Raw genomic sequence first — 26,491 nt, 5'->3', positions numbered from 1 at the left:
GCACTTGAAAAAAAAAAACCGCGAACTTCCGGAGTTAATGTTAAACAGCACCATTGACATACTTTGACTCTATGCTTTGTTTTCAATTGTACAAAAATTATTTCTTTTCAACTGTACCACACTGTCATGATTATTCATTGCAAATAATTAAAATTAAGAAAAAAAACATCTGTATACCTTGGCTTGTTATAAAAAAAAAAAAAAAGTGAAACACGAATAAACTTTTGTATGATCAGATATAAAAATCGTAAAAAAACTGTGAAAAGTCACTTAGCCGACATCACGTACAGGGCATAGCTAGCTTGCTGGTCTCCCGACGTCTTTTCCTTTTTCGTGGCAACCATTTTTTCGTCGCGGCAGAGCCCAAGGTACGAGAACCGCGGAAAAAAGTCAATCACTCGAGTTGGGTCCCACCACCGGCCCCGACGTCCGAAAGCGAGACGAGCCCGAGTTGCGTGATTCCCCCGTGTCGACGACAGTTCCGCGCATACTGAGTGTTGCGGTTCGCGGCGCGTTTTTAACTCTCGCAGGAAAAACAATAGCCGCCCGATGTTTTAATGTTACTTGCGCGCATGCGCCTCACGGGCTTATCATGCCGAGCGTCGTAGTATTATTATCCCATATAACTATCCGTTCCGCGATATATACAACTACAACTTATTATCCATATTTGCGTGTACACGTCATATACGCGCGTTGTCTGTCACTCGTACTTCTTGACCTCGTATGTTTTGAAAGATCTTTTTCTTTCCGTAAAAACACTATTGACATAATGTACAATTAATTGCTCCGGTGATTACTTTTGTTGTTGGTATGATTGTACTGTCTAGGCGCACTACTGAATATTTCATACATACGCGCGGTGTATAATTTGCTGGCATCGTCGTTCAGTTCCATTCGACAGTGGCCAATGGGGAAGGTGATTTTCGAAGGTTTGAGTTGATATCTTGTTCATTAACTTTAGAATTAAGTAAAATATTGATTTCCGCGTCAATTGGTACGCCTTTGCCTCGTAATGCTGGGATTCACATGAAGGATATCAATATACGAGCTCTGTGAGTTTTTACGCATGTAATGTTATGTGTCACAAATGACAAACAATGTAATCCCACATGAGTTACATCCTTTTTAAATTTTACATAAAATGTGGTTTACGTGTATTTTTAACTCATCGATAGCGGTTAAAAAAAATATTTTATTTCGCAAGTGGTTTTAAAAAACGGTTATCTCACATTTTGTTTTAAAAATGTTATTTTTATAGTTGTAATTTTATTTGAGATTAGATGTTTTCAAAAATACTTTCGTGATAAAACTTTTTTTAGTATTATTTTGACGTAAGATGTTTATCGAAAACATTATTGAAAATACTCAGCTGAAAGTATAATGCTTAAATTATAGGTAAATAATTGGTGATAAGTCCAAGCAATACAGCCACAATTCTCCAAATGAAAGTACAATACAATAATTTTCAAATTTAATTTAAAGTAAAAAATTAAACTCGAAAGTTGTTATCTTATTTGATTTTATTTATGACATTTGTGTATAAACAATTGTTTCGAAGCCATGCATAGCCTACATAGCCTCGTGGTCAGATTTGCTTTTACCGTTAAAAGCTTCACTTTCGATTAATTTTAAAGGAATAAGGTCTATTTTCTTCTCGATTTTCTTGAAATCTTTTTTTTAATTTATTTCAAGCAAGTAAAAAGTTTACTCACAAGAAAGAAATCCTTGTGACCTTTTTGGTTTCGCAATTTGGTTACCGCAAAAACATTAAGTTTTGTATTTTTGTGTCGTGATCTCGTGCTTGACCTTTTTTTAAAGCTGATTATACTTTTAACTGTTTTTTTCGCCGCAATTTTAGCATTTATACCTAAATTTTGCATGTCATTAACTCATGAGCAGTATTAAAAAAGTGTGAGACTTGCGTGAGGTTGCCTCAATTGACATATGTGGAATATGTACACGAAAAAACACACACATAAATAGTTTTTACGCATAGTTTCCATACGATACGTGATATCAGTCTCATTCCCTACGTCTCAATAGCAATCGTTTCTGTGATTACGAAATTGCCGTTGTAATGTTAATCCGAAGTTTGGACGCTTTTGATTGCTCCCTTTGAAAACAATCAACGCTTTGCCAAGACACACGTGATGTCCACGTAAGCACGAAAGTGACGGAGGCTTTTTCCTCCCCAAGCTTTTGTGAATTGTTTGCTAATTTCGTTTGGAATTTTATTCCGTAAATATGTTACTCTGATTCTGACACGTGTTACTTTCTTACTCTTATTTTTACTCGATACAGTTTTATGAAATTTTTTTTTTTCAGTCGTGTCATTTTATGCAGTTAGCTAAAATACTTGTGGTATAAATTTTTGAATAAGTTGCGGTAGCTTTTGTTTTCACGAAGCGGATAAGAAGGAAAGACATTTTAATATCGAATTTGGATGGCCGTTCTCAAGCTGTTTTTTTAAAGTTCTGTTGATGTCTCAATTTTTTTTTTCTACTATTACATACACTCATTCATATATATTCAAATATAAATTCTTGGTTTTTTTGTGTTTTCCAACTTTGATATCAGTGTCGTAAAATCGTAAAAATAATCTAGTTATTACCATTTTGTAATGAAATCAATACCGTATACAACTAAAAGTCAATCTTTATTTCAAATAAAAATGTGACGTTTATCTGTTTTAATGCTTCATATTCTATCATTAAGTTTAATCAATTCAAAGATGCAATGAACTTCAGTTTCTGAATCCCGAACTCACGATACGACTTATTATGTACGTGCATGCGATTTCACGTCACGTGTCCGCTATTCGACCCCTGATTCATTAGAAGGCAGTAAAAATCCAGCAAAGGCGTCCGGTAAAATTTTCAATGCATAAGTAATTCCAAGATGCTCGAGAGGTTCCACTACAATTCTCTCTCGTGTCTCATTGAAGAAACACGCGGATATCGGTAGAGGTAAAAGTCCTCGCAAATTATCAATAATTACATGCGTGCGCGCAATTACTGTCAGAAATCACACTTATCGCACCCATCGCGGAAGGACGCTTGCGCCGAACTGTACACGCGTATACGCGCAATTTATCGTTACTCCCCGAGATTTGACGGCCAAATCCAAGTGGCCGTAAAATTTTTTATTTTTCAGCGCTAGTCGCGTTCTCCGCCGTAATTTCACAATACGTCCGTTGCAATTGATGCAGTGTGTGGAGTGTACGGATGTGCTTAAACGTTAATGAGGGTTTAACGTCACATAAGATTGTTGTACTTACATCACCATCGCTGAGTTTTTCATTATGCGGCCACATGGTCCAAAGTTTTGTATTGGGCTCGGCGCATTTAGGCTCCTTGTCCTCCTGCAATGAGGAAGCAGTTTTTCCTTTTTTTTTACATTAAATTACTTAAAGTATGCGATTACATACTGCGTTTTTTTTGCCTAGATTATATAGAGGATAACTACATTATACACATTAAAACCACTTAGTATTAGCATTCATGGGTATTCAGTAAAATATAATTAAATAATAATCTTATGTATTGAAAAACTATACGATTAAGCGGTGCTTTGTACTGTCATTCATACTGACGCTTGTCTAAATCATTATTCAATAATTATAACCCTTCGTATCTACGAAGCATGAATGTGTAATTATTACAATGCATTTAATGACTTAATTTATTTTTCTCAAACGGCACAATAAACTCATCAGGTGTAACTTGGAATGGTTAAGTAAGTGATGCATGGAAATTAAGATTATACGCGTAATCATCGAAAGACATGACATGTGCATTTGTTCGAGATCAACATTAACTTTTATCAAAAGCTATTAAGTGGTTTTTATAATAATAACTTTGTGCGCTGGTCAATTTATTAGACTTGGTAAAAATGGTCCAGTTTAATCTAGAACGTGGCAACTGCCGTGGATAAAATTAGATTGTTAGCATCTATACGTTTTCTGCAAAGCATTTAGAACGCTGTCCGAGAAAATTGTTTCATCTTCCGAGAAGGTATATAGTATACGTCTCGGTATACGTAGACAATTGCATAACATTCGTGATTTTTCATCTCGAATAAATAATTAAATGCTTGGACATGTGTATTTACGTGAGCCCCTTATCTATACGATCAAATACATTCTCTGTTCTGGGGAAAAAAAGCTCGAACGCCTTCAGAGTCCAGTATCTTTATTATAAGACTTGTTTTTTTTGTCTAAGAACGTGATAAGGTCACTTGTCTGTCGCAACGCTACCTGAGCACTCGATTTTGACGGCTGTCGGCGATCGAAAGCTGCTCAAAGTCAAAGCCGACCTTCGGATCGCCGTTCCTCGGTATCTCGCGTAGCGGCGATACTTGGTCCATGAGTGACTGATTCGACGACGAAAGCCAATCACCCTCGTCGTCGACCAGTTCCCTGTCGAGGCTCGCAATTTTGGTGGCGCTTTTCTTACGCAGGGACTAAAATCTGGATCATATAATTTTTTTGTGTTATCGTTGAAGTAAATTTATTGATTACTTCAAAAATATAGCACCACAAGTTGTATGTGGGATTGTGTTTGTTGTGACAAGTTTTCACGGTTATACGCTTGATAATAAGGAAATCACGGCGGCGACGATTTTCTAATGTACGAGTCTAATAAATGAATTGATTGAATCTACGTATTGTTACTTCATCTCAACAACTTTTTTCGCTCACTTTGTTGATTTATGAAGGTGTCACCGACTGACTGATGTATTAATCAATACATCCTGTTCCGAAAACATGTATATTGCAGACTTGGTGCGTATACAACTATAAAAACGAAACAAATAATTTCTAATGAAAAATTAATATCTAAAGACAATAGTATTAACAAACAACGATCGATAGCATGGTGTCAGCGAGCGATTATAAGAATATACTATAACTGATCGCAAGAAAATACAGGAAAGTCAAGAAAAATAATACAATCGACCGGAGGAACTTACTTACCATGTAAATTTTTTACTTTAAAGTGATTTCCGCTTGTTTTTTGAAGATCGATGAAAACAATGTTCTACCGATCCCGCACTACCCTTACGATTACTTTGAAATTAAGAGACGAAAATTTCTCCACATACAGCAACACAAAAATCATATAAAAGATAAATAAACCCCAGTCCCAATTTCGAAACGGACAAACAACAACACCGCAGCATCGTTAAAGAGATTGAGTTTCTAATCTTGTTAACCTCCATAATGCGTTTTAACGTAAAAAACAGACCATAGAAAATAGAACGGTGTCTTGTCGGATATAGCCAAGCTGGCGCTGAAAAACAAAGCGACACTCAGTTGGCTCCGAAGAAGAAGAAAAAGAAGAAGAAGAAGAAGAGCAAATCCGAAGGCATCGACCGAAGCCAAGCCAAGACGGTGGTGGTGGCACGGATGAATCACACTTAGTAGTATAGCAAGTGATCCTCTCTCGTGCGCCACAAATGCGAAAGTGAGTGTAACGCACCGTCGAGCCGATTAATTGGACAAGCGCTTACGGGAGCAGTGAAGGGCTTACTATAGAGCCAAGCAACAGTCGACTGACTGACCACCGGCTATATACTGCGTGGGCTGTGCTGTGTACGGGCTTTGAGATGAAAATCGAAAGCGAATGTAAGAATCGCGGTTTTCTGGGAAGATGGTTTGATCTGATTTTCATATCTACGTGTAATTATTTTTACTTACATTGTTACTGGATGAAGTTATACAATTTTTTTTATTCAATAAAAAAATACCATTTTGATTTTAAACGATAGCTTGCCGGTTTTTTTTTGCAAAAATGAATACTATTTTACGAGTAGTTTCTCTTTATTTCCTTAAAATTTTAAGACATTCGTTTTCCTTCTAAAGTTGTACCTTTTTTGGTTCCGATAATCAAGATAATATCTTTACCAAACTTTAAATCGGAATAATCCATTTTTCTACCGACGTATCAACACTTTTATTTAAAAATATTTGATGAAATGATTTGTGAAAGGCATTTGGGGACTGTAAAACTCAAGTCGATTAGTAACCAGGTGTGCGTATCGATTTTCCTTTTATGTTCACGACACTATGAGGTAAACAAAATAAAACTATGTCGAACATAAATTAAATCGATGGGACTTGACAACAATTGGGAACTCGTTTGTCAACCAATTCGTATATTGGTGACGGCATTGAGAAATCGAGTGACACAAGCAGCACAGGTATGGCGAGCGTGACGCTGCACTAATAGCGACATACGCATTGGTTACGTTTTCACTTGATTCATGTCACAGGATCCACATAAAAAATCACTATAACAACTTCGAGTGAATTCGTGACATTGACACATCGTAGCTACGATTGGGGGAAGAAAAATTGAGAAAATAATACAGCTGATTCCTCACCAAACTACCCACATGTGTAGGCGTATTTACAAACAATTGAAAAAACACGTCTCATTATAAGACTCAGTAAAGTACAACAGAAGACAAAAGAAAGAAATCGTCACGTACCAGGTTTATCCCCTAATGCACGCACAAAATTTATTCAAACCTATTCGAATACAATTCCAATCGATGGGCATGCAAAATGCATGTGAACGACGAGCGAAATATAAATGCATTACTCAATTGCGATGTTCAGGCAAATATACGTGGAATACACAATCGCCGCCGCCATCGACACGCGCAATCTCGGCACATTACGATCGTAAGTTTTTGCTCTCTCGTATTTTACCAATATTGACACAACAGTTTGATGAAAAAAAAAAAAAAAAAAAAAATTATATGTATGTATAATATATATGAAAGGATGTACAGTGAGGCACAATAAAATACAACACGCAAATACGCGACCGTAAAAATAGGCCGATTTTTATTTCCCGTGGATACACATGCGGGTTTAGAGAAGCTTGTAATAGAAGCGCAGGCCCCAAAAGACTGAATCGATGGGCCGTAGAATGACGAATGTTATTCGAGACGAGTGGCACACGCATACAGCAAACGAGCATGGAATTCCTTTGGAACGAACGCGCTATTTTGCCGGTTGGTAATGCAGTTTTCGAGACGTGCCATCGACGCGAGACGTGCACCTGAGCCGAGAGCTGAAATTCCCGCAGGGGCCTTTGGCGCGCTGGTGAAAGGATATTAAAGCATCGGGCGAAGGTCGTCTACCTGATACGGCGATGGCGACGATTATAATGATGATGATGATGACAATGATGATTTACGACGGGATTTGGCAATAATTTTTGCTCGCTGATGAACTTGAACGTCGATTTGTGTTGGCTCGGAGCGAAACTTTGATTTTGCGTGTGTTGGATACAAGTACATTTTGATTGACATTTTTTTGTAGATCCTAATCGAAGCTTGTTTGTTTTTTGAGAACGAAATGTAGAAAGAAATATGTATACCTCTGGGATGGTGAGCGTTCTTTTTTTTTTTTTTTTAATTTCTTAATTTGATTTACTGTGATTTATGTGTTACATTATGGAAGCAGAAGACCTTTGATGAAGGTCAATGGATTCTTTTTAAATCGTAACGTACGACTGTGCTTTTTTAATATAAATATACATTTTTTCGTTCGAGTATAAGATGATTGATTTCGAGCTGATATATTAATGGAACGTGAAATTAGAGCTGCTCATTGTTGGTAGATTTGTAAATACTCGAGCCTATATATATTTGGACGTTAGAAGTAAAAAGATGCGAACAAACTGACTAACTTTCTCTCGAATGTGGAGAAATCTCGCAGTCGAGAAGGTTCGGTTTTCTTATCCTTACTTTTAGGCAAGATGCAGGAGTATTTTATTTTTTTGAAACAACACAAACAATGTTACTTAAACTTATAAGTCTTTTGGATATACCATTATAAAATTTTTAACTCAATGTGAGGGTGTTTTGAAATATTTATACTTCAAAGTATAAAATCAAGTTACTCTCTCTCGATTGAATTTTTTTGGCTTTTAATAAGAAAATTTAATGGTCTAAATTGAAAAAAATTCAACTTTATTTTTTCGCTGACACTTTAAAAGTGAGAGTCTTACACAAGTGTCTCACCAGATAAATTAGTAAATTTTATGGAAATAAAAACTTTTCGTAAATTACTTTTTTCTTTTATAAAAAAATTTTTTTCACCGCGTCCAACTTTTTTTTGAGATTTCAAAATGAGACACCAGTGACAAAACTTTGGTGTTATAGTAAAAATACAATTTTTTTTGTGGAAAATTATATAACATGCTGTAATTATCGTAATTATCCTTTTGGCCCTGATGATGGTTGTATTAATCGTTTCTCGCATGCATTAGCGTAGTATTTTTTATTATTACTAATAAAAAAAAAAGACAATTAAAGTTTGTAATTATTTTTACGATAGAAGAATTTATGTTATTGATTAATATAGTGCATCAAGAAATAACATCCCATGTTTTTTCTTGAATTATTTATTGATAATTTGTACACATTAAAACAGGAAGTAGCTAAGAACTTAATTAGTTGTATGGCCTTGCCAAATTTCTGATACTCCATTAATTCATGCAACAAAGTATCTGTATTTATAAACCACGCAAAAATAGAACCGAGAAAATGCACAAGACATACACAGAAACACTTGCAAACGTGTGTAGTACAAGTTGTAAGTTAACACAATGTTACATAATTCTAGGAAAAAAATTTACAAATAGTGTAGAAGGTGAAAAAATTCTTGGCAAAAATCACGGAATATTTTATGTAACTAATTGCGAAAAGTTTCACAGCGCTAAAAAAAAGGGAGATCGTAGTCTGATAAATGCAGTCGTCGGATGTATTACGGATATGCTGTACAGCGCCAACACACTTCTGCATCACGCGAAGTGACCATGTGACTTGTAGCACTTATAAAAAAAAAAAAGGAAAAAAAATCGTGAAAGTAAATTTAAAAAAAAGAGACATACTCAAGTTGCCCTTGACGCGAGTGCATCGCGATAATTAAGGTGTAATCGCAGCCGCTGATCATAATTGCAGACGCGATCCAGCACCATTTGATTTTTTTCATTTTTTTTCCTGTACTTTAGGTAATGCGTTTACGAGAAACACGGGAGGCAAATTAGCCGTTGGAGAAAATGAAAAGGACGAAGTGTCTATAGAGACACGAGGTCGGCAAAAAAGGACGAGGTCCGCGGGGGCACATCCGTCAGGTATCAGACGAGAGACAGACCCATTGTGCGACCCTTGGGGCGCTCTAAAGAGAGAGGATCGGAGAACATGAAATCACCCACTGTGCGGTAGGTATGCATCGGGCAGCGAAAGGGAAACGCGTTCCTTGCGGTAAAAATTCACTGAGATAGGTCTTTCGTGCTGGCACGTGTAGCGAGTGCCTTAGAGGCTGCATAGTTGGATATGCATATGCATATGGATATGCATTTGCATGAGAACGAGTGTATTGAGTATCGACTTACCAAAGCCCCTGACGGGATTACTTAAACGTTGAGTTATTTATTAATTCATTTTGGCTGGCGTTCAAATGAACGAGAGTGTCATGATACTTTCCCATCACGTTGTTGTTCTTTCATGCAGTATACATATTATACGTATTTTTTTTTAATCAGAAAAAAATGCCACAACAAGATTGTCATAAATATCATGAAACTCTTGACGTTCGTGTCGGAAAACTTATTAGACAGATAATGTTAAAAGACTACCATAAGTGATGTAAATGCACTTGGCTCGAATATATTTATATTGTAAATTCCAAGTGTTCTTTTATCGTGCCCATAAAACGAATTCTTTACCGTAAGGGTATACTCCGATTTCCTGCCTACATTTTGATAAGCCTTATCTCTCGTCACGTGACTGTAAAGCTACTACCATCATTGTTTACAACCCGTAATTTCGAAACTTTTTCACATTACTACTGTCTCGACGCCATTTTTGGTGCCTCCATTAAAAAAAAAAATAAATAAATGTAATTAAAAGTAGAACTTGTACAATGCACTTCCAGCGTTTTGCATTGAGATTTCATATTTTAAAGCCGACTTTCAGTTTTAAGAAAAAGTAAAAAAAAATTTATTTTTCTTTCATTGTAATTACACGCCGTAAATCCCATGCCTCGATGTAAAATGATAGTGTAGCCTTGACGAATAGACTGGCTGCGTGTTTGATTGATCATCCGCGAATAATTGCAGCTAACCTTTCGTTATAAAGTTTGGGCTGCCTTTTTTTCTAGGTTCCCTTATTTGAAAGATGAGGGAATAATTCGTGTAGTTTCTTATGGTCAGTTGAGTCTTGCTTGGTACGGTTTTACGTATCTATTTCAAGCTCATAAACGTTGAAAAAGATTTTTTTGTTTCCTATGAGATAACAGCTGTTATATGACGGTGATTGTGAATTTCTGAAAACTTATTATTAGCCGCGAGTGATAAACCATTATAGTTTTTCAGTTGCAAAGCGCTATGTGCCACTTACATGAAATAGCCGGATGGTCTTATATAATATCATTTTATGCAAAAAAAAAGTAATGAACACGCGCGTGTGTCGGTTAATTTTTCTTTATCCAGTGTTTCCGCTCGCGTTTGCATGAAGACTGGTCGTCAATGACCCTATTTTCGTAAATATATACACTATTCACAAACAAGAGTATTACTGTTTATCTTTTCAATGACTTTTTTTTAAATGTACGTAATAGAAAAGAAAAATACCTAGAAATTGATTGCGGATAAAAGTTAGAGGGGACAAATTAATTGTTTGCATGTAAGAACATCCAATGAGATTTTATCTAATGCGAAATTATAGGTATAACACAAGTTATGTCTTTTCTTTAAAATAAAAATTGCTTACGAGAAATCCTTGCTTATAAAATTTATCTCGAACGGCTAAGTAGTAATGACAAATTTATTTAATTAATCGTTACTCTAACCTTAAGATCGCATGGTTTTCCACATGTTTTTGTCAGGTGACAATGTTCTCTATAAAAGAAAACACGATATTTTGCAAAATTTATTCTTGAAAAATGTACGGGTCAAAATCGTTTCGTTCTTGAGTTATTCTTGAACTTGGTTATCTGGTTTTTTTATTCAAATACAATCAATTCTATAAAATTTTAATTTCTTTTTTAATACTTAGAATTTTTTTTTTTTTTTTTCAAAAAAAATCAATCGTCAATGTGTTATGTATGTAAATTTCAGTGAAAAAGTATTTGTGTAAAATTATATTACAACTGTCTCATTTTTAATACAAATTTGTTTATCTAAATGCGTACTTGAGCATGTTAGGTTTGAAAACAGCAAAGCTATTTTAAAACATTGTTCATAGTACTTGAAAAAAATTTTTTTTAACAATCTTATTAACAAATACACCTAGAAATTTAAAATTATTTTGAAATGTTTTTTTAACATTGATCAACTACAACGTACAACTTTTAAAAAATGCATACCTAAAATATTGAAAATTTTTGTTGATACCTCGCAAGGGTACTTCACAAATAATGAGTTTAAATAAACTTTTTATCCTAGGAATAATGTAAAGTATTATTAAATGAAAGCATATAGTTTACAGTACACTTTGTTTTAATGTTATGATTTAGGTAGCTTTGTAGACCAACGCTTGAACGATATCAAAGAGGTAGGCACGATGGACAGTTAATATTAAGCTATTTTTGATAATATTGGAAAAAATACTAATTCCTTCTATCATCTTAAAATCAGATTGTCACTAGTCATAAATATTTGTGATCGTCTCATTTTTTTACCAGTTACTTTATAATATACACTCTGTACAAAGTTTACATTTTGATTAAGATGGTAAACATAAGGAATGACGTGTATTTTGTTTTAGAATCTTATTCATCTTTGAGATAAGATAAAACCAATAGTTTGTAAAATCTTGTGTTAGGCTTACTGTACACATATTAAATTATAAAAAAGCTTATCGAATAGTAATCGCGTTATAAAAAAAAGAAACTAACTATTTGAAACATAAAATGTAAGTTGGCAGCAGATAAATAGAGGTAAACGCACGCAGCTGACGCACGATAATAAAACTTTTTTTGTAGCGTCCCCCAGCACTTCGTATTCTTTTTCGATTACGCATGTACTACCCCTAGAACGCTCAAATATTGAACCGCGTACGGATGCCACATCTATGAGCCCCAGCAACTAACTTGAACCATGAAACTTTAGAGGTTAAGGTCATGTAGGAGGTACAGTCAGCCTCCCTATCGCCCCAATAGCATACAGAACTACCGTTTGTCTTCCTCTATCTCTCTATAACTACCATACCTCAGCTCGACGTCCGAATCATCTGACGGTGCTACGTGCTTATGACCATCCTTGCGCCGATGTTCATTGGTTGTCTCCATAAGTTTGTGATTTTCACTAAGTACCTACACAGGGAGAAAGAAAGAGAGTTTCGAATGCTATCAGAACCGAGAGCGCGGCTAACTGCCAGGGATGAGGAAACATGGTAGACGAGCAAACAACCGATGAAGGCACCTCGCTCTTTGATACACGCTTTTGCGCGCATGCCTGGGTGTAGATCAATGCGTCGGAGTGTGTGTTCTCCGCACACCAGCGCTTTGTCTCTTTCTGTGTGTAAACGTCCCTTCTCTCTGTTTTTTATAGTACATATAGCTGTCCAGTAGGTGAAAATTCAATTGACGGGGTGGTTTTAAATTATTTATTGCTCGACCTACTTTCTCGCTAGTGTTGATATCTTGTTTCGTCCAGAGGAGAGTAGCTCTTGTCTCTGGGAATTATTACTTTTTTTTTCACTGCTCTACCGATGACGTCTATGTGCATGTGCGACGATTTTTGTTTCCATTTAAATCTTGAAGACGTGTTGGTAAAAAAAAAATTTACTACAATATAGATTTTTTTTTTATAATCTTAAATTAAACGAAATTTTGTATTATTTAACTGTCTTCTACAAGAATATTAATTTGTATTGTGAATTTATTTAAGTGTAGAGTTTAATTAAATCAAGAGAATACTTGGACAACAGTGTCTTTTATTATTAAAAATTAAAATATAACTTTTTTAATAAAATCGATATTATCTTGTTGACATTAATAATTAAATTAATACTTTGTTGGAAGCAAACAATAATTTTGACCGTACTTATGTAAAAAAAAAATACTCATTTATTTGGAAAAAAATAAGTGTTTTATTAATTGAATAAATTTTTTTTTAAATAAAATGACAATTACATAAAATTTTAATTACAGTTATTCAAATTATTTCAACAAATACTAATGGTATTTTAATTAAAATCTTTCAAATACATTAAACAAAATTTTAAAAATGTGTGTAAAATTTATTTATTTTAAATACTTAATCAATTAATTTTATTTTAAATATTTTATATTAAATACTTGACCAAATACATTTGTATTTTATAAAGTAATGGAAATAAATTTGATATTTTTATTTGAAGTAAATAGTTTAAATACTGTATTCTAAATAAATATAATAAATATTCTTTTAAACATTTTTTAATAATTAAAATATTTGATTTCAAATAAAATATTTCTTTAAGTATTTTATTTAAATTACTATTTGAAATGTAATTATAAATGCAGTATTTAGTTCAGATATTTAATTTAAGTAAAGCAATTAAGTATTTGGATAACTTGAATTAAAGCTGAAATAAAATATTTCAGTTTATTTCAACCCTGTCAAATACTACCCATCTCTGTTCATATTCAATGTCTCAAAATAGACAGAAGAAGCATATAATTTTATACTTTTTTCAATTGTATGCAAGGAAAAGAATAGCTTAGTCAAATCTATTCTTAATACATGCATAATAATGTATAAGCACCACCTCATTCTCTCATTGTTACTTATTAGGCAACAAAAATCTAGTTCATGCTAAAAAAATATTTGTCTGTAGTTAGTTACTTAATTTACGTTAGGAGCATTATAATTTTATTTGTTTGTTATCTTGACATGCCCCTGTAGAAATAACAACCTACCCAGTTCGTCCAAGTTACGTAAGTGATTCAAAATGTAAATAAAATTTTTATGGTACAAACAATTAATTTTAATTACTATATCGTATATCTTGGGTTCTAAGAGTCGTTTCAGTCCTTTTTCTTTTAGTTTTTTTGTTCAATAATAAGTGTTTTAATAGATTGAAGAATACTTTGAATTGAATACAAAAGTTTTTATTAAATATTCTAAAATTTTTTAATGATAAAATTTACTTTGTATTGATGAATAATTAATATTCTTGTTCATGTTGCTTCTGAGCACACCATTGAAATAATTTTATCGTAGTTAAATATATTTTACCATAACAGTTAAACTTCTTACTCTTGTTCGGTCACCGACCCGGATAGTAAAATTCTTGAATCATTAATACCCATCAATACATTATTCTGTGTTATATATTCTGCAGTATGTATGAATTAAAATCAAAGAATCTCGTGTTAGCATACGGCCCCGGTGCGATGAATATTACATGAGATGCTGACTCACTCTCGTGAGAAATACACATGAAATACACAAAGAAATATACATGTCACTAAACAGTCTTTTGTAGCTACAAGCTTAAGTTTATTGTTTAAAAACTTTTGATACAGTTACATATAATTTTTTTGATCCCTATCACAGTGAATTAACACAGTGAATTAACTGAATAATTAAATATTAAAAATATTTTGAAAACAGTTTAGTGTTTAAACTTAAATTTTGAAATCAACCAATTATATTTGATATTTATAAAATTGAAGTTTTAACCAGAATTTGACATGAAAATATTGTTCAACAGAGAAATTATGACAAAGTGTAACAAAAATTCCGGTACCGGGAATCGAACCCGAGCCTCCTGGGTGAGAGCCAGGTATCCTAGCCACTAGACCATACCGGAGTCGGGAGATGAGTTTCAAAGTTCGGTTGTACGGGGATAGAAAGCTCTTACTGTTACGCCTTACTTTCCTCTATAGTACGAGGAAAATTTTTCATTAATTTATTAAATTCAATCAATATTTTTCCCTACTGCGGTCACAATTCAGCTTATTATTTATTTATAACAATGACTCACAAGTTTAAATCGATATTTTGACGAAACGATTTTATAGTCTGATAAACTTTTACTGTCACAGAAAATTAAAGGGTCGCGAATGTTACGCAGATCATTGAAAATTAAGAAAAGTAAACTAATTCGCGAACACACACTTTCTAAAAATAAATGTCGCAAGTCGTACATTTTATAGACACTCAAACTAGAAACGCGGCAAACGCGACCCCATACAATATGTACGAGGCCAATATCAGTACGTGTTTAAAGAGGTGTTGTAATGAAGGGGTCTACACTCACGGCCAAGTACCGGAACGCTTCCTCCTCCGAAATTCTGGCTCTTTATCCTCCAAAAGCAGCTGTTGGTGTTGCTGCTGTTGACGCTGCTGCTCAGGAATGTCCCGCCACGAGCCGAGCAGCTCGCAACTCTCGCTAGATCGACGCGCTCGCTCCCTCATTATTATTTCCATCTAATCGGCCAGATCGCAAACGAAACCACAGATCCTTGATCTTCCGCTCATAGTTGGCATTACAATCCTCACTTGTAATCAGTTTTTCTGATTTTCTTTGAGTCCACTCGTCTTCACATATAAATTTCCGCTGTAGAAGTATGTTTCGGTAAGTTTCGACTGACTTTGTGTTCGGTGGTGAACTTGCTTTAGGTTTTCTTATTTTATATTTATTATCTTATCACTTTCGTAAACTTTCAAATGATTTGAGAAAAACAATTAAGAGATGTGTTTCTAAGTAAATTTGGTGCTCTGTCAATCTACTAATCAACAAGTTTTTACCATTACCTTTGGCATTCGGGTTACGTGATTTCACGATTATTTTTGTTTCATTTAAATACCACAATATTTAAAAATGTAAATTTAAATTGAAGTGTATTTTTATCTTAATGATCTCAGACATTTGTTATTGACGAAATTTGTTTGAAGTCAATGTACAGTTATTAGTTTTAATCGGAATTTTCTTACAACCATTTGACTGAGTAATCATTATCTCCGATAAACTTGAAACGTAACCAGAAGCACAGTCACCACTCGATAACAAAAATATCTCACGTACTTATTTTCCAAACAGAGAAAACCTTTGATTCTTTTTTTCCTTAACTACGTCCTACTATCAGCTCGTGAGCCTCTCTTCCATCAACTTGCTCGAACCAATTGGAAAAAAGACCCAATCCTCGCTTTTTTTCGTGCTCGGTTGATCGGTACGACAAAGGCACGAGAAAAGCGTCAAATTAAAAAAAGAAACGAGCACGTTCAGTAAACACGCACAAAAACATTTAAAAGAATAAGTAGTCCGTCTCAGCAAGTCTTTTTGTTCACTTTACGGCGCAAGTGAAGGTATAATATGCCTGTGTATCTACTATTAGTGAGAAAATTCACGTTTGGAAAGCCGGTCGACGCTACCGGCACGTAAGGTACTTCCCCGGTGACAATGGTGCCGTTAAAGCAAAAAAAAAAAAAAAAAAAAAAAAAAAAAAAAAAAAAAAACCAGAGACTCGCCTGATCAATTGTGAGAAAGTGGACTCGTGAAAAAGCAAAGAGAGAACCGATTCTTCGCGTTACCGATCACCGCTGGCTGACGTGCACGTGTGCACAGCTATGCGCATATCACGCGACCCTATGTTTATTATCTAAGATACACCCGCTGTACAAATATGTCCCAAAGAACGGCACTTCTGATCGATACGACGCTCGCTACTTTACTGAGACGCTGTTGCGCTAGCCCACTGCTGCTGACCGACCTCCGACATTACCGACCGTTTACACTCACCTCTCTCTCTTTTATAGACGCTTTCCTTCCCTCCAAGTGATGTGAGTGTGTGTACTGTGTGTATCCCCTCCATGTATATATGTATACCAATATGTTGCTCCATGTACTCATAAGAGAGGGCTGTAGTGGGTAAATTGCGTAAACAGATTGCCGCTGCTGACACGGTTTTCGCGGGTTCTTTTCTTGCTTTCTTTCTTTCTCTCTTCCAAAGGGAGTGGGGCCTTCGTACAAACACATATTACGCGATCTTGTGGTTTTTGTTGTTGTAGGGATAGCTCGTTTAATTAGCTAAGTGAAGTTAATTTTTTTTTTTTACGAGGTAATTTTCGACATATTTTATGAAAGAAACAGAAAGTTTTTTTCACATATCTTGTCAGTGTCACACTCGAATACAAGGAGACTGCTTTTTTAAAAAGATTTTCAATAACTCCCAAAATCAATAGTGCTAAGTGCCGCAATGACGGCTGAATTGTTTTGGAGAAAGTAAAAATCTACCTTTCATGTACTTTTTTTTCTTATTTTATTACAAAAGCGCCTGTAGATTTCACTCTAGAAATGTAGGTCAAATTTTTATAAAAAAACCTTTTAGGTTATAATAATCGAAAATAAAAAAAAGAACAAAACCTATGATGTGAAAAAGTTGTATATTAAAGTATTTTAAATTTGTATGTAACCAGCTCATTAAGAAACAGTCTTTAAATGTAGCCGTTCACTGTCCACATGATTACAATCTAGTATTTTCGTACGTAACTTATCTTCTCAATTTCATCTTCGTCTCCCACTTTTCGCGTACATTATCTGAAATTCTTGTCTTAGTTACCGTTTTCCTCACGAAGTATACAAAATTTTCATATAATCCTACGATTTGTAGGTATACTTTAATACAGAACAACGTGACAATTAAATCTATAATAATTTTCATTTTATACGTGTAAGAGGTAAAATGTGGATATGGATTTTCAAAAGAAAAAAAAATTATATCAAATAAACGTAAAAATAACCAGTTACAATGAGTAAACAATATTTTTGATTAACTTGCTTTGTATCGTACGTCATTTATTGAATGTTGATCAATAACTTGTCAAGATAAGTATTATTAAAATGAATGACAATTATGTCTTGAATAATTGAATTTTTTAATTTGAAGATTGTGGTGTTGCTCTCAATAACAATAACAAGGTACACATATAGCGTTAAGTGAAGAGAGAAGCCTTATTTACTACAATCGGAGTTCAACGATCGTAAAGGAAAACCTTAACTCGAGGGTCGTCAATCAATAATAGATATTTAAAACGGAAGTATTTTATCTTAATGTTTTTTCTCCAAAACGGTGTTCAGCAAAAGCTTTCGAAAATGCAGAAAAAAATCAAATATCTAAACTTGATTTCAAGTACTCGTTATCCTTCAGGGAATTTTCACCGTTTTGAACAGAAAAAATTGTATTTATTAAAATTACCGTGGATGCTTAATTAATTTCTAGATTCAGAGTCTTAGCAATTTAAAGTATTAGAATATCAATTTTTGAGTTTTATTTTTCTCAGTGTGAAAATGAAAGTGTCAACAAAGTTATCATTATCAGCTAAGTTACATCAAACTGCTTAAAATTACCACATCTTGTCTGAACCTCCGGAACGTAATGGGTAATTACGTAATGGAGAATGATTACATCACCTGTATGGTGTTATCATTACTAATTGTGTTCCTGCTTTTATTTTTATTTTTTATGCATTGAAATAAGTCTTCATTCTCGAGACCAATTAATTCTATGATTTATATGTCTTGTATATAATAGTATCATAGTATATGAGTATCACAATCTTATTGTTATAATTAATTATAATCAATATATTAGATTATTGTGATCTTATATATCTATTATTATAAACTTATAGTTACTTATGTATTCTTTGATTAATATGTTTATAACAATTATCTTTATATTATTTATATTATTACGAAAATAACTGTATAAACACAATAATGTATAAACGACTGACTCAGAAAAAAGAACATTTAATTCAATGTCGAAGCGGGTCTCGCGAACCCCCAACCTCTTGCGTTGTAGTCCAGCACCTTAACAACTCACCTAAAATGAAGTATGCGTGAGATAGACAAAAACTTTTACATGTAGTCTAGTTCCATTACTTTTAAAATTAATAACAGTGTTGAATTTCACGTTCAAAATATAAATAAATTTCAAAATTTTTAAACAAATTGTAGTAGTATTACTATAGAGTAGTGAGAAAAATCAATATGCTAGTTTATTTTTATTTAGAAAATTTTATACTTAAAATACAATGTTTCAATCGTCAATTTTAATATTCAAACTCATGCTCATAAGTTCTCAACTGAAATATTAATTGTTCTTGTACTTAAATATTTTTTAACAGCAATTATAATTTTAAAAAATGCACAATGTTTAAAAAATGTTTATTTTTTGTTTTATTAAAAAATTACTCACATTTTCACGGTTTAGTAATTGAAATTCTAAGATTGCATTTTAAAATCAATATAAAGAGTATAAATCATTTAAAAAAAAGTACATGCATTATGGTTTATGTTTAAAAGTATCTTCAAAACGGTACTCATTGAACTTAATTAACTAGTTATCTACATCTTTACACATTTACTGAAATTAAATAAATTGAGTATGAATGCAATATTTTTTGTGTCAGTTACAAAATTATACAATTAAAATTCAATTATTAAGTATAAGAAACGTTAATAAACGTTAATACATTTTTTGACCAAATTCTCTTAAATTTAAAATTTTTTTTACGAATGTTAATAATCGGTAGCAAAATTTCTTTTTTATTTGAGTTTCATTGATTTTAATACATGCTTTCATACAATTTCATAAGCTTCTCTAAAAAATTTATAATATCCTACGTAAAATTAATTTACGTTACTACAATATGAAACGTAAAGTACAAGTGCCTCTTAAATATCTCTTAAATTTAAGTATTTTTTTAACAGTCATGTTCAATATGTACCTGTCTGAAGTGTCAATTGTACGGTCATCTTTTTTTTTCCTTTCAAAATAACGAAGCAATACTTACCTAATTATCTTCTTATTGTTTTTTAAAATTTATGGTTGAGGATTATTTTTATTTACAAATAATTTTCAAACACTTACTTATTGTCAATTGTTTCACGTGGGGGGAGGACATGATTAAGGAAAGGTTCCAAAGAAGTCACCTTACGACGACTTTCTTTGGATCTTTCACTTGAATTTCCGCTCCAAGGTGCGCACCTTGGGTTGTGTTTTCGAGGAAAACTAGTAGTTTCGACATCGAGTGCGTGACGTGAAAAAAAAAGTGGGGATGGTATTCCATCCCGGAGATTTCCATTACCCCATAAGTACGAGCAAACCGATCGTCATGAAACACCGTGTGAACGGAACGTGGAAAATTTTTTCAAAGATGTATCGAATAAACGTTTCACGCACACACGCATCAGTAAACCGATAGGTCTTACTACAGCCACGTAACGTAAGCCTCATTACGTTGCAAAGTTACGAAGCCGAAGCGGCAATTTTCGTCCTTCGGACGTATGGTACTCGCATACACACGCACTTGCGTGCCTCGAGACAGGCAGCTTGTGATTTAGGTTCAATTTTCAAGGATGGAACGAAACCTGCTTCGGCGAAACTCGATCCTTATTAAGTGAATAAAATGAATTTGCATATAGTTTTGTATGTGCACCACGTTACGCGAGTGGGACTGACAAACGAGAGAGAAGGTAGAGGCAGCAGCGATTCCGATCGCATGCCCGCAAAATTTCCTCGAGCTCGCGTGGAGGTGACTGGACAGGAGGTGGTGAGGGAGAAGAAACAAAATAATGAAGCTCCAAACAGAGAGAACTGTAACTCCACGTGATGCCATTTCTTACATGGTCTCTTGTCTCGGCCGATCTTTTGTAATTAATCGAAATTAAATCTTTTCGGAGGTCTTGCAGATTCGCCGTCGTTCCAGTGACCTAAAAAGCCTGTCGCAGGCATCAAAGAAGGCTGAGTCGAGTTCGCGGGACGGTATTTAAGTGTTACGTGCGACGGTGGTGTAATGGCTGATTTTTCAGATCGTACGATAGCTATATGTCCGAGACGCACGCTCTGTGTCACGCGATTTTCTCACAACCGAGCGCTCGATCCGATGATTCGCGAAAGTGGGTTGTTTTCATTTTACCTTTTGTTTTCAAGCTTGGTAAAATACTTGAGCATGCAACTTGCATGATTAAAAAAACTCGACATTGTATCAGGTGATTACATTTTTTGAAATCATACATTGAAAACTCCATGTATTTAATTCTGAGAAATTAAAATACAATTCATTACAAAATTACTGCAGAATTTCTGTAAACCACATTTATTGTAATACGTAGGTTTTATATCCACTTAACTATAACAATGTTCCTCAACAACTTTTCAATTGGTAAACAAAGCTTAAAACTATATTTGAAAACACAATAGCCATCCAATGTTGTATGTGACACATATAGAATTATACAGTTAATTTAGTTTTTAATTATATTGATTTTATTTATGCATTAAAATTTTTAATAGTAATAACAAAAGTTGATGTATTTAATTTTCAAGTAATTTGTAGTTAAAATAACATAGTACACATTACTTTAGTAATTTGTAAATCGAAATAATTCAAATAGAAATTTCCTAGGTAAGTAATGGTAAAACATGTAAAAAATGTAACGGGTGATTATATTTTATTTGTTTTTTAAAAAAATTTTAAGGTAATGGAAAATTAATGTACAATTTAATCACAAATGTGATAAATTACTTACAACCCTCTTAGTAAGTTTAAAAACAAAATGTGGAAAAAGTGATTATTTTTATTGAAATAATGCCATGATTTACCATAAATTCTGAAAGTATAACGTGATCAGATTTAGTCTGTTATTTCTTGTAATATTTCCTGGTGCCGTATCTATGTTTAATTAAGATAAAAGCTAGGTAACATGCAGCCATGTTTATTAAATAACCAACTGATGGATCTTTATCACACGCTTGTTATGTATCTTAATGTTTAAAAAAATTTTTTTTATTTAATTAGCCAAGTAGTTCTTTAAACAAAAATACAATTTCAGCTGTTGTAAGTACACCCAAACCATCTACCTTTTAAACATAAATATGCTCTTGTCAGTCCATAAATATAATTTTTTTTTTTAATTTGTGAAGTCCTGCTTCTTCGTACGTTCATACGTGAATGTGATTTATCGAATGTTAGTTACAGATCTGGTCAGGCTTATGTGTATAAACCTTGAATTATCTGACTAGTGATGTGCTCACATGTTTACTTTCGGAAAAGTAAGCATTATCCAAAACATAATCCACTTACTTCATTTCTCGAAATCGCAGTGTGTTTAAGAAGAAAAAACTTGGATTTTACTTCGAGAAAAAAAAGCTTGCGGTGATTTTTACAGAAATTTGCAAGAAACACTACAACATAATTATCAAAACAGAATGACGAGCGCAACTCTATCAACCACGCGTGATCTAAAAATCGGGTATCTACTCTAAATAACGATAACAATGAGCTTATCGAGCAGTTGTACGGTGAAAAATATCAGCACTCGCCTTATCTCAGCTCAGCTGATGTTGGAATTTCGTCTCGTAAGCCGGGAAATTTCATCGAAAAATTATATTCATACCATGAGTTCTTTCAGTCTTTCCTTCGACATGTACTCCACAACAAACCGAAACAGCACATCACTCACAGAATAACTCTCACTTCACCATACACACAGAGACACACACACACTCGCAGAAACGCTAGCACGGTTATCTCACTGGCCAAAGCGTGCTTCGCTCAAACATCGTCAACCATACCCACATTACATGATTACATAATTAATTTATCGGTACGGTACGGAAAGATGTGCTCGTGGTTCCCATGGCGTGTTTACCTGATCATGCAGTCGAGACCATTTCGCACACGCAGCACCGCCCGCGTGACGAGAGCGCCGGCTCTCGAGCAGAGCATCACTGGACTGCCGGCGCATTTTCTTCCCTATTAGTCGTCGACAAATGCCACTGACGGCGGATCTTTTGCTCAACAGTGCCTGAGAAAGACAGAGATGGGCACGCCAGAGGGAGCGAAAAAGAAATCTCGTTCCAGCGTGTGATATACGGCGGGCTTGATTGCACGACAATGATAACAACAACGTTGGAAGTGCGCCATTCGACTTTCTGCCACTCTCTCGACCAGAGATACGCTTAACCAGGGAGATAACCCTTCTTCTTATTCTTCTTCTCCTTTGTAGCGAAATTCACGGATTAATGAAGCTTTCTGTCAGAGGCTGTTTACGCATTGGGGCGTTTCATTGTTACTTCGCTGAAATCCACAACGAATCATTCATGAAAAATGACCAAAGGAACAAACAAACGTAAACTCGTTTTTGGCTTTTCCAAAAAATAAATCATCGATAGTTCAGCTGTTATTGACCTCAATTCTGGTGTACTTGGATTGAATTATGGTTCACTTTCGTTCATCGAGTACGTTGATTTGTTTGCTCTGTCTCGACTGCTAGACCACTTATCCGATAATTGAATACACAAACAGCAGAGACCGGATCAACAAGTGTTTTGTGGGTATACGTGTGCAATTTGCACGTGAAACTCGGATTCGCGCTTTTGGTGAATGCGGATTTTCTATAATTCCAAAGCAGTGGGCATTAAAGATGTCAAAACCAACGACCCATAAATTACGGCTAATCTACTGTGTACTCCGTAGCGTAAGAGCTTGCTGTTGGCAAAAACATCTATGCCAGTGATTTTCATCCAAGAACCTACAAAATAAACATATTGATTCCAAGACTCACGAAATTTCTCAATTTTGCGTTGCGCATGAGATACACTCACAACTTTCTCAGGTGATTATCGACTCTAACGACCGGGATAATTACTCGGACAGAATGCGAAAACGAGAACCATATAAATGCAACAACAACAACAACAACAACAACTATCATAAGTCTCTGCTCTCGAGTCGTGCTAAATATTATCTCACTTGGCTGTACAAGGACGCAAAAGGGTTGCGCAACAGCGTCGTCAGTCCGTGTACCTTTTATACCTGTGTGCCTCGTTGCTCGTGAGAGAGTTAAACATCGCGGGGAGAAGTCGAACGAAAAATCCGTCATCGACTGACGTAAGCAACGCGAGTGCGTGGGTTCACGTGCGAGGAGAGGCAAATTCCTTCGTGCGTGTCTCTTTTTTTTTTCTTTCTTAATGCCTTGTCGAGCCTCTGTCCCGTGTGAAAGTAAAAATGTACTAATTTTCCGTCTTGCGACGACGCCTTGATTATTACTGGCCTTATCGGCAAAGTTTGTTATTAACATTATTACAGCAGTGGTCGCTGGTTCTTTGGTAAATGACGTTTTGCTCACGTCAGGACTGTGTCAGGACGTTATGAAATCTTGTCGTTTGGTTGTCAAACTTTTGTAATTTGAAAGGGATCACTATCTCAAATACAGTATTATTTGGATTGTATAGTGTCACTCTAATTAAAACACATCAGTCTATAAATCGTTTCTTACTCCGAGGCTCACTCTCTAAGTGTAACTTATATAGCCTAGTGTTGATCCTGACCTCGTGGCTTAATCTCTTTATCAAACGACTACTATTCCGATCCGGGGATTACTCGTCAAAGCTCTCGTATGGAATACATCGATTACTTCTTACATTTTATCAACGTGATAAAAGGATTATGATGACGTTATCTTAATTCTTAACACTCGAGTGTTAAAGTTCAACTTAAAAATTTACTCTTCAGTTTAGGTGTACTTTTTATGGTTTAAATGTTATAATGTAGAATTTTTGTAGATTGTACTTAGTATACTTCTTATTCGGTGGGATTTTACGTTTTGTATAACAAAAATTTATAGGCAAGGTTTGTGAGTATCAACATGTTTGGATACTAATTAAAATAGTGTATGATTTGTAAATACAAGGCACCCATTGTATTCAGGGAACCCTTAAAGAATATAATAAATTCAATAGATGTAACTCACCAAAATTCCTTACCTACGAAAATTCGTTACGTTTACTTGAACAATTTTTTTTTTGTTTATATTATAATCATTTTTGTTACCACTTTCTTAGTATATGCGATATAATTAAACTTATAATTTTTAAATAACTTGTGTTTAATAACACACAATTATAATCATCTTGCCAAGTTGCCAAGTATTGCATGATTTTAATTTTGTAGCTCTTTAAAATGTTCAAATAATTACAAAACCTATCTCGACACGAAAAATTCAATTTATATGTGTCTGTATGATTTCTGTAAAATAGCTTTTTTGATTTTTTAAATTTTCATTTTATTTTTGTCGAGGAATAGATCAAGGTCATGTTTTCCTACCAACTGATCTCTATTTCTCCCCTCACCATAAATCGAAAAAAAAAAAAAATTACTTTAGGCTTATACTATACACCATTGTAAAATACATTGTTTTTTGCAGTTTGAGTAGTTAATTGAATTAATGGTGTTTTTGAAAAAATTACTCATGTATTCAGTATTAATTAGCAAGGTTCTCTAATTTATTAGAAGAATAAAGGTAAAATTCTAAAAATTGATTGCTTTTAATTTTTAATGTTGCAAGAAAAATATTTATACTTCTAAAACTAGAGAAAATTGTTTGGTAGCCAAACATCTAGAAATCAACTCAAATTAGTATCAGTGCAGTACTTACAATAAAATTTCATACCGTTTAGAAGCTAGACTTTCTTTTTAATGATAAGCTTTGCATCTGCCACACGATGCAAAGACTTGTAACTATCAACTTTAATTGTTCATATCTGTAAGTATTGTTGTTTAACAACTACTAGTTGATGGTTTAAATAAGTCTCAAGGAAAAATTAACATTTAATTATTATGCCTTCTACCGTTACATAATTGTTTAAAAAAAAAAAAAATTCAATTATGGAAACGATGTGTAGCTAACTATTATAATTGCAATAAAACTAAATAACAAAGTTGTACTAAATGTGTGATGGTTAACTTAAGCACGCCGGAATAAGTAATCATATGTGCACATTTAAATGAGTAAACGATAAACTTAACACAAACCCTTTTTTAAAAATTTTATGTGAAAACTGACCTTCTTTGCACAACCTTAACCATACTTTACTAAACGGATGTTGATTAAAAAGGTAAAACTTGCGTTAATATTACACCTACTTAAGTATGTTTCCATGACACGTATCACAAAATTTTCATTGCCAGTCAGTTTAGCCTTCAAATTCACTATGCTGATTTCAATTGCATTTTCACAAATATATTATGAATTGAAAATTTTCTGTTGAAACTTATTAAAAAGAGATGTCTAGTATATCCTTATTTATACTACTAGTTAATAAATATGGAAACCGACAATGGCGGTCCATAAGATAGACAAGTCCTAAAACCATTTATATACTGCAGATATATAGCATATTTGCCGAACATAAACAAATTCAGCCTACTTTGATGATTCAATGTTAGTGGATCAGTTGCGTGATGCGCCACGCAAACACGTACGCCAGTGACTGCTGTGACGCATGTAAATTTTGAATTGCAAAACGTATGTTTCGATACTTGTCTTAAATACTTAATCAAAGTACAAATGCCATTAGCTCAAAGCTTTAAAATAAAACTCTTAAAAAATTGATATTTCAACACGTGAACTGACTAGTACTACTTACAATGACATTTTATTCAAACAAATGCGTTATTAAAAGACA

General features: G+C 34.0%; 1 protein-coding gene and 1 non-coding gene across 11 annotated transcripts in view; both read right to left on the bottom strand.

The window, feature by feature from the left end:
- The window catches only part of LOC106639391 (NAD kinase), a 37,516-nt gene that overhangs the window by 6,566 nt on the left and 4,459 nt on the right, over positions 1 to 26,491 (bottom strand). For 3 of the 10 annotated variants that reach the window (XM_089597330.1, XM_089597329.1, XM_014352997.2), the window contains one exon: positions 3,281 to 3,364. In XM_089597330.1, coding sequence (XP_089453456.1) covers positions 3,281 to 3,364 — 84 coding nt within the window. Of the gene's footprint in view, positions 1 to 288; positions 504 to 3,280; positions 3,365 to 4,258; positions 4,430 to 12,233; positions 12,411 to 15,273; positions 15,574 to 16,041; positions 16,414 to 16,547; positions 16,567 to 19,891; positions 19,925 to 22,674; positions 22,715 to 26,491 lie in introns of those variants that run through there. The other 7 variants (XM_089597331.1, XM_014352992.2, XM_023392835.2 and 4 more) reach the window with 7 other exon arrangements.
- TRNAE-CUC (transfer RNA glutamic acid (anticodon CUC)) lies at positions 14,752 to 14,823 on the bottom strand. Its single transcript has one exon. It is a non-coding gene; the product is annotated as a tRNA-Glu (tRNA).

Source organism: Copidosoma floridanum, unplaced genomic scaffold, assembly GCF_036245765.1.
Source record: "Copidosoma floridanum isolate Cflo_tuat_1 unplaced genomic scaffold, Cflo_Japanese_pri ptg000032l, whole genome shotgun sequence".
NCBI classification, from domain to species: Eukaryota; Metazoa; Arthropoda; class Insecta; order Hymenoptera; family Encyrtidae; genus Copidosoma; species Copidosoma floridanum.
The sequence above is the reverse complement of the archived record's forward strand: the minus strand, read 5'-3'. Positions and strand labels throughout refer to the sequence as shown.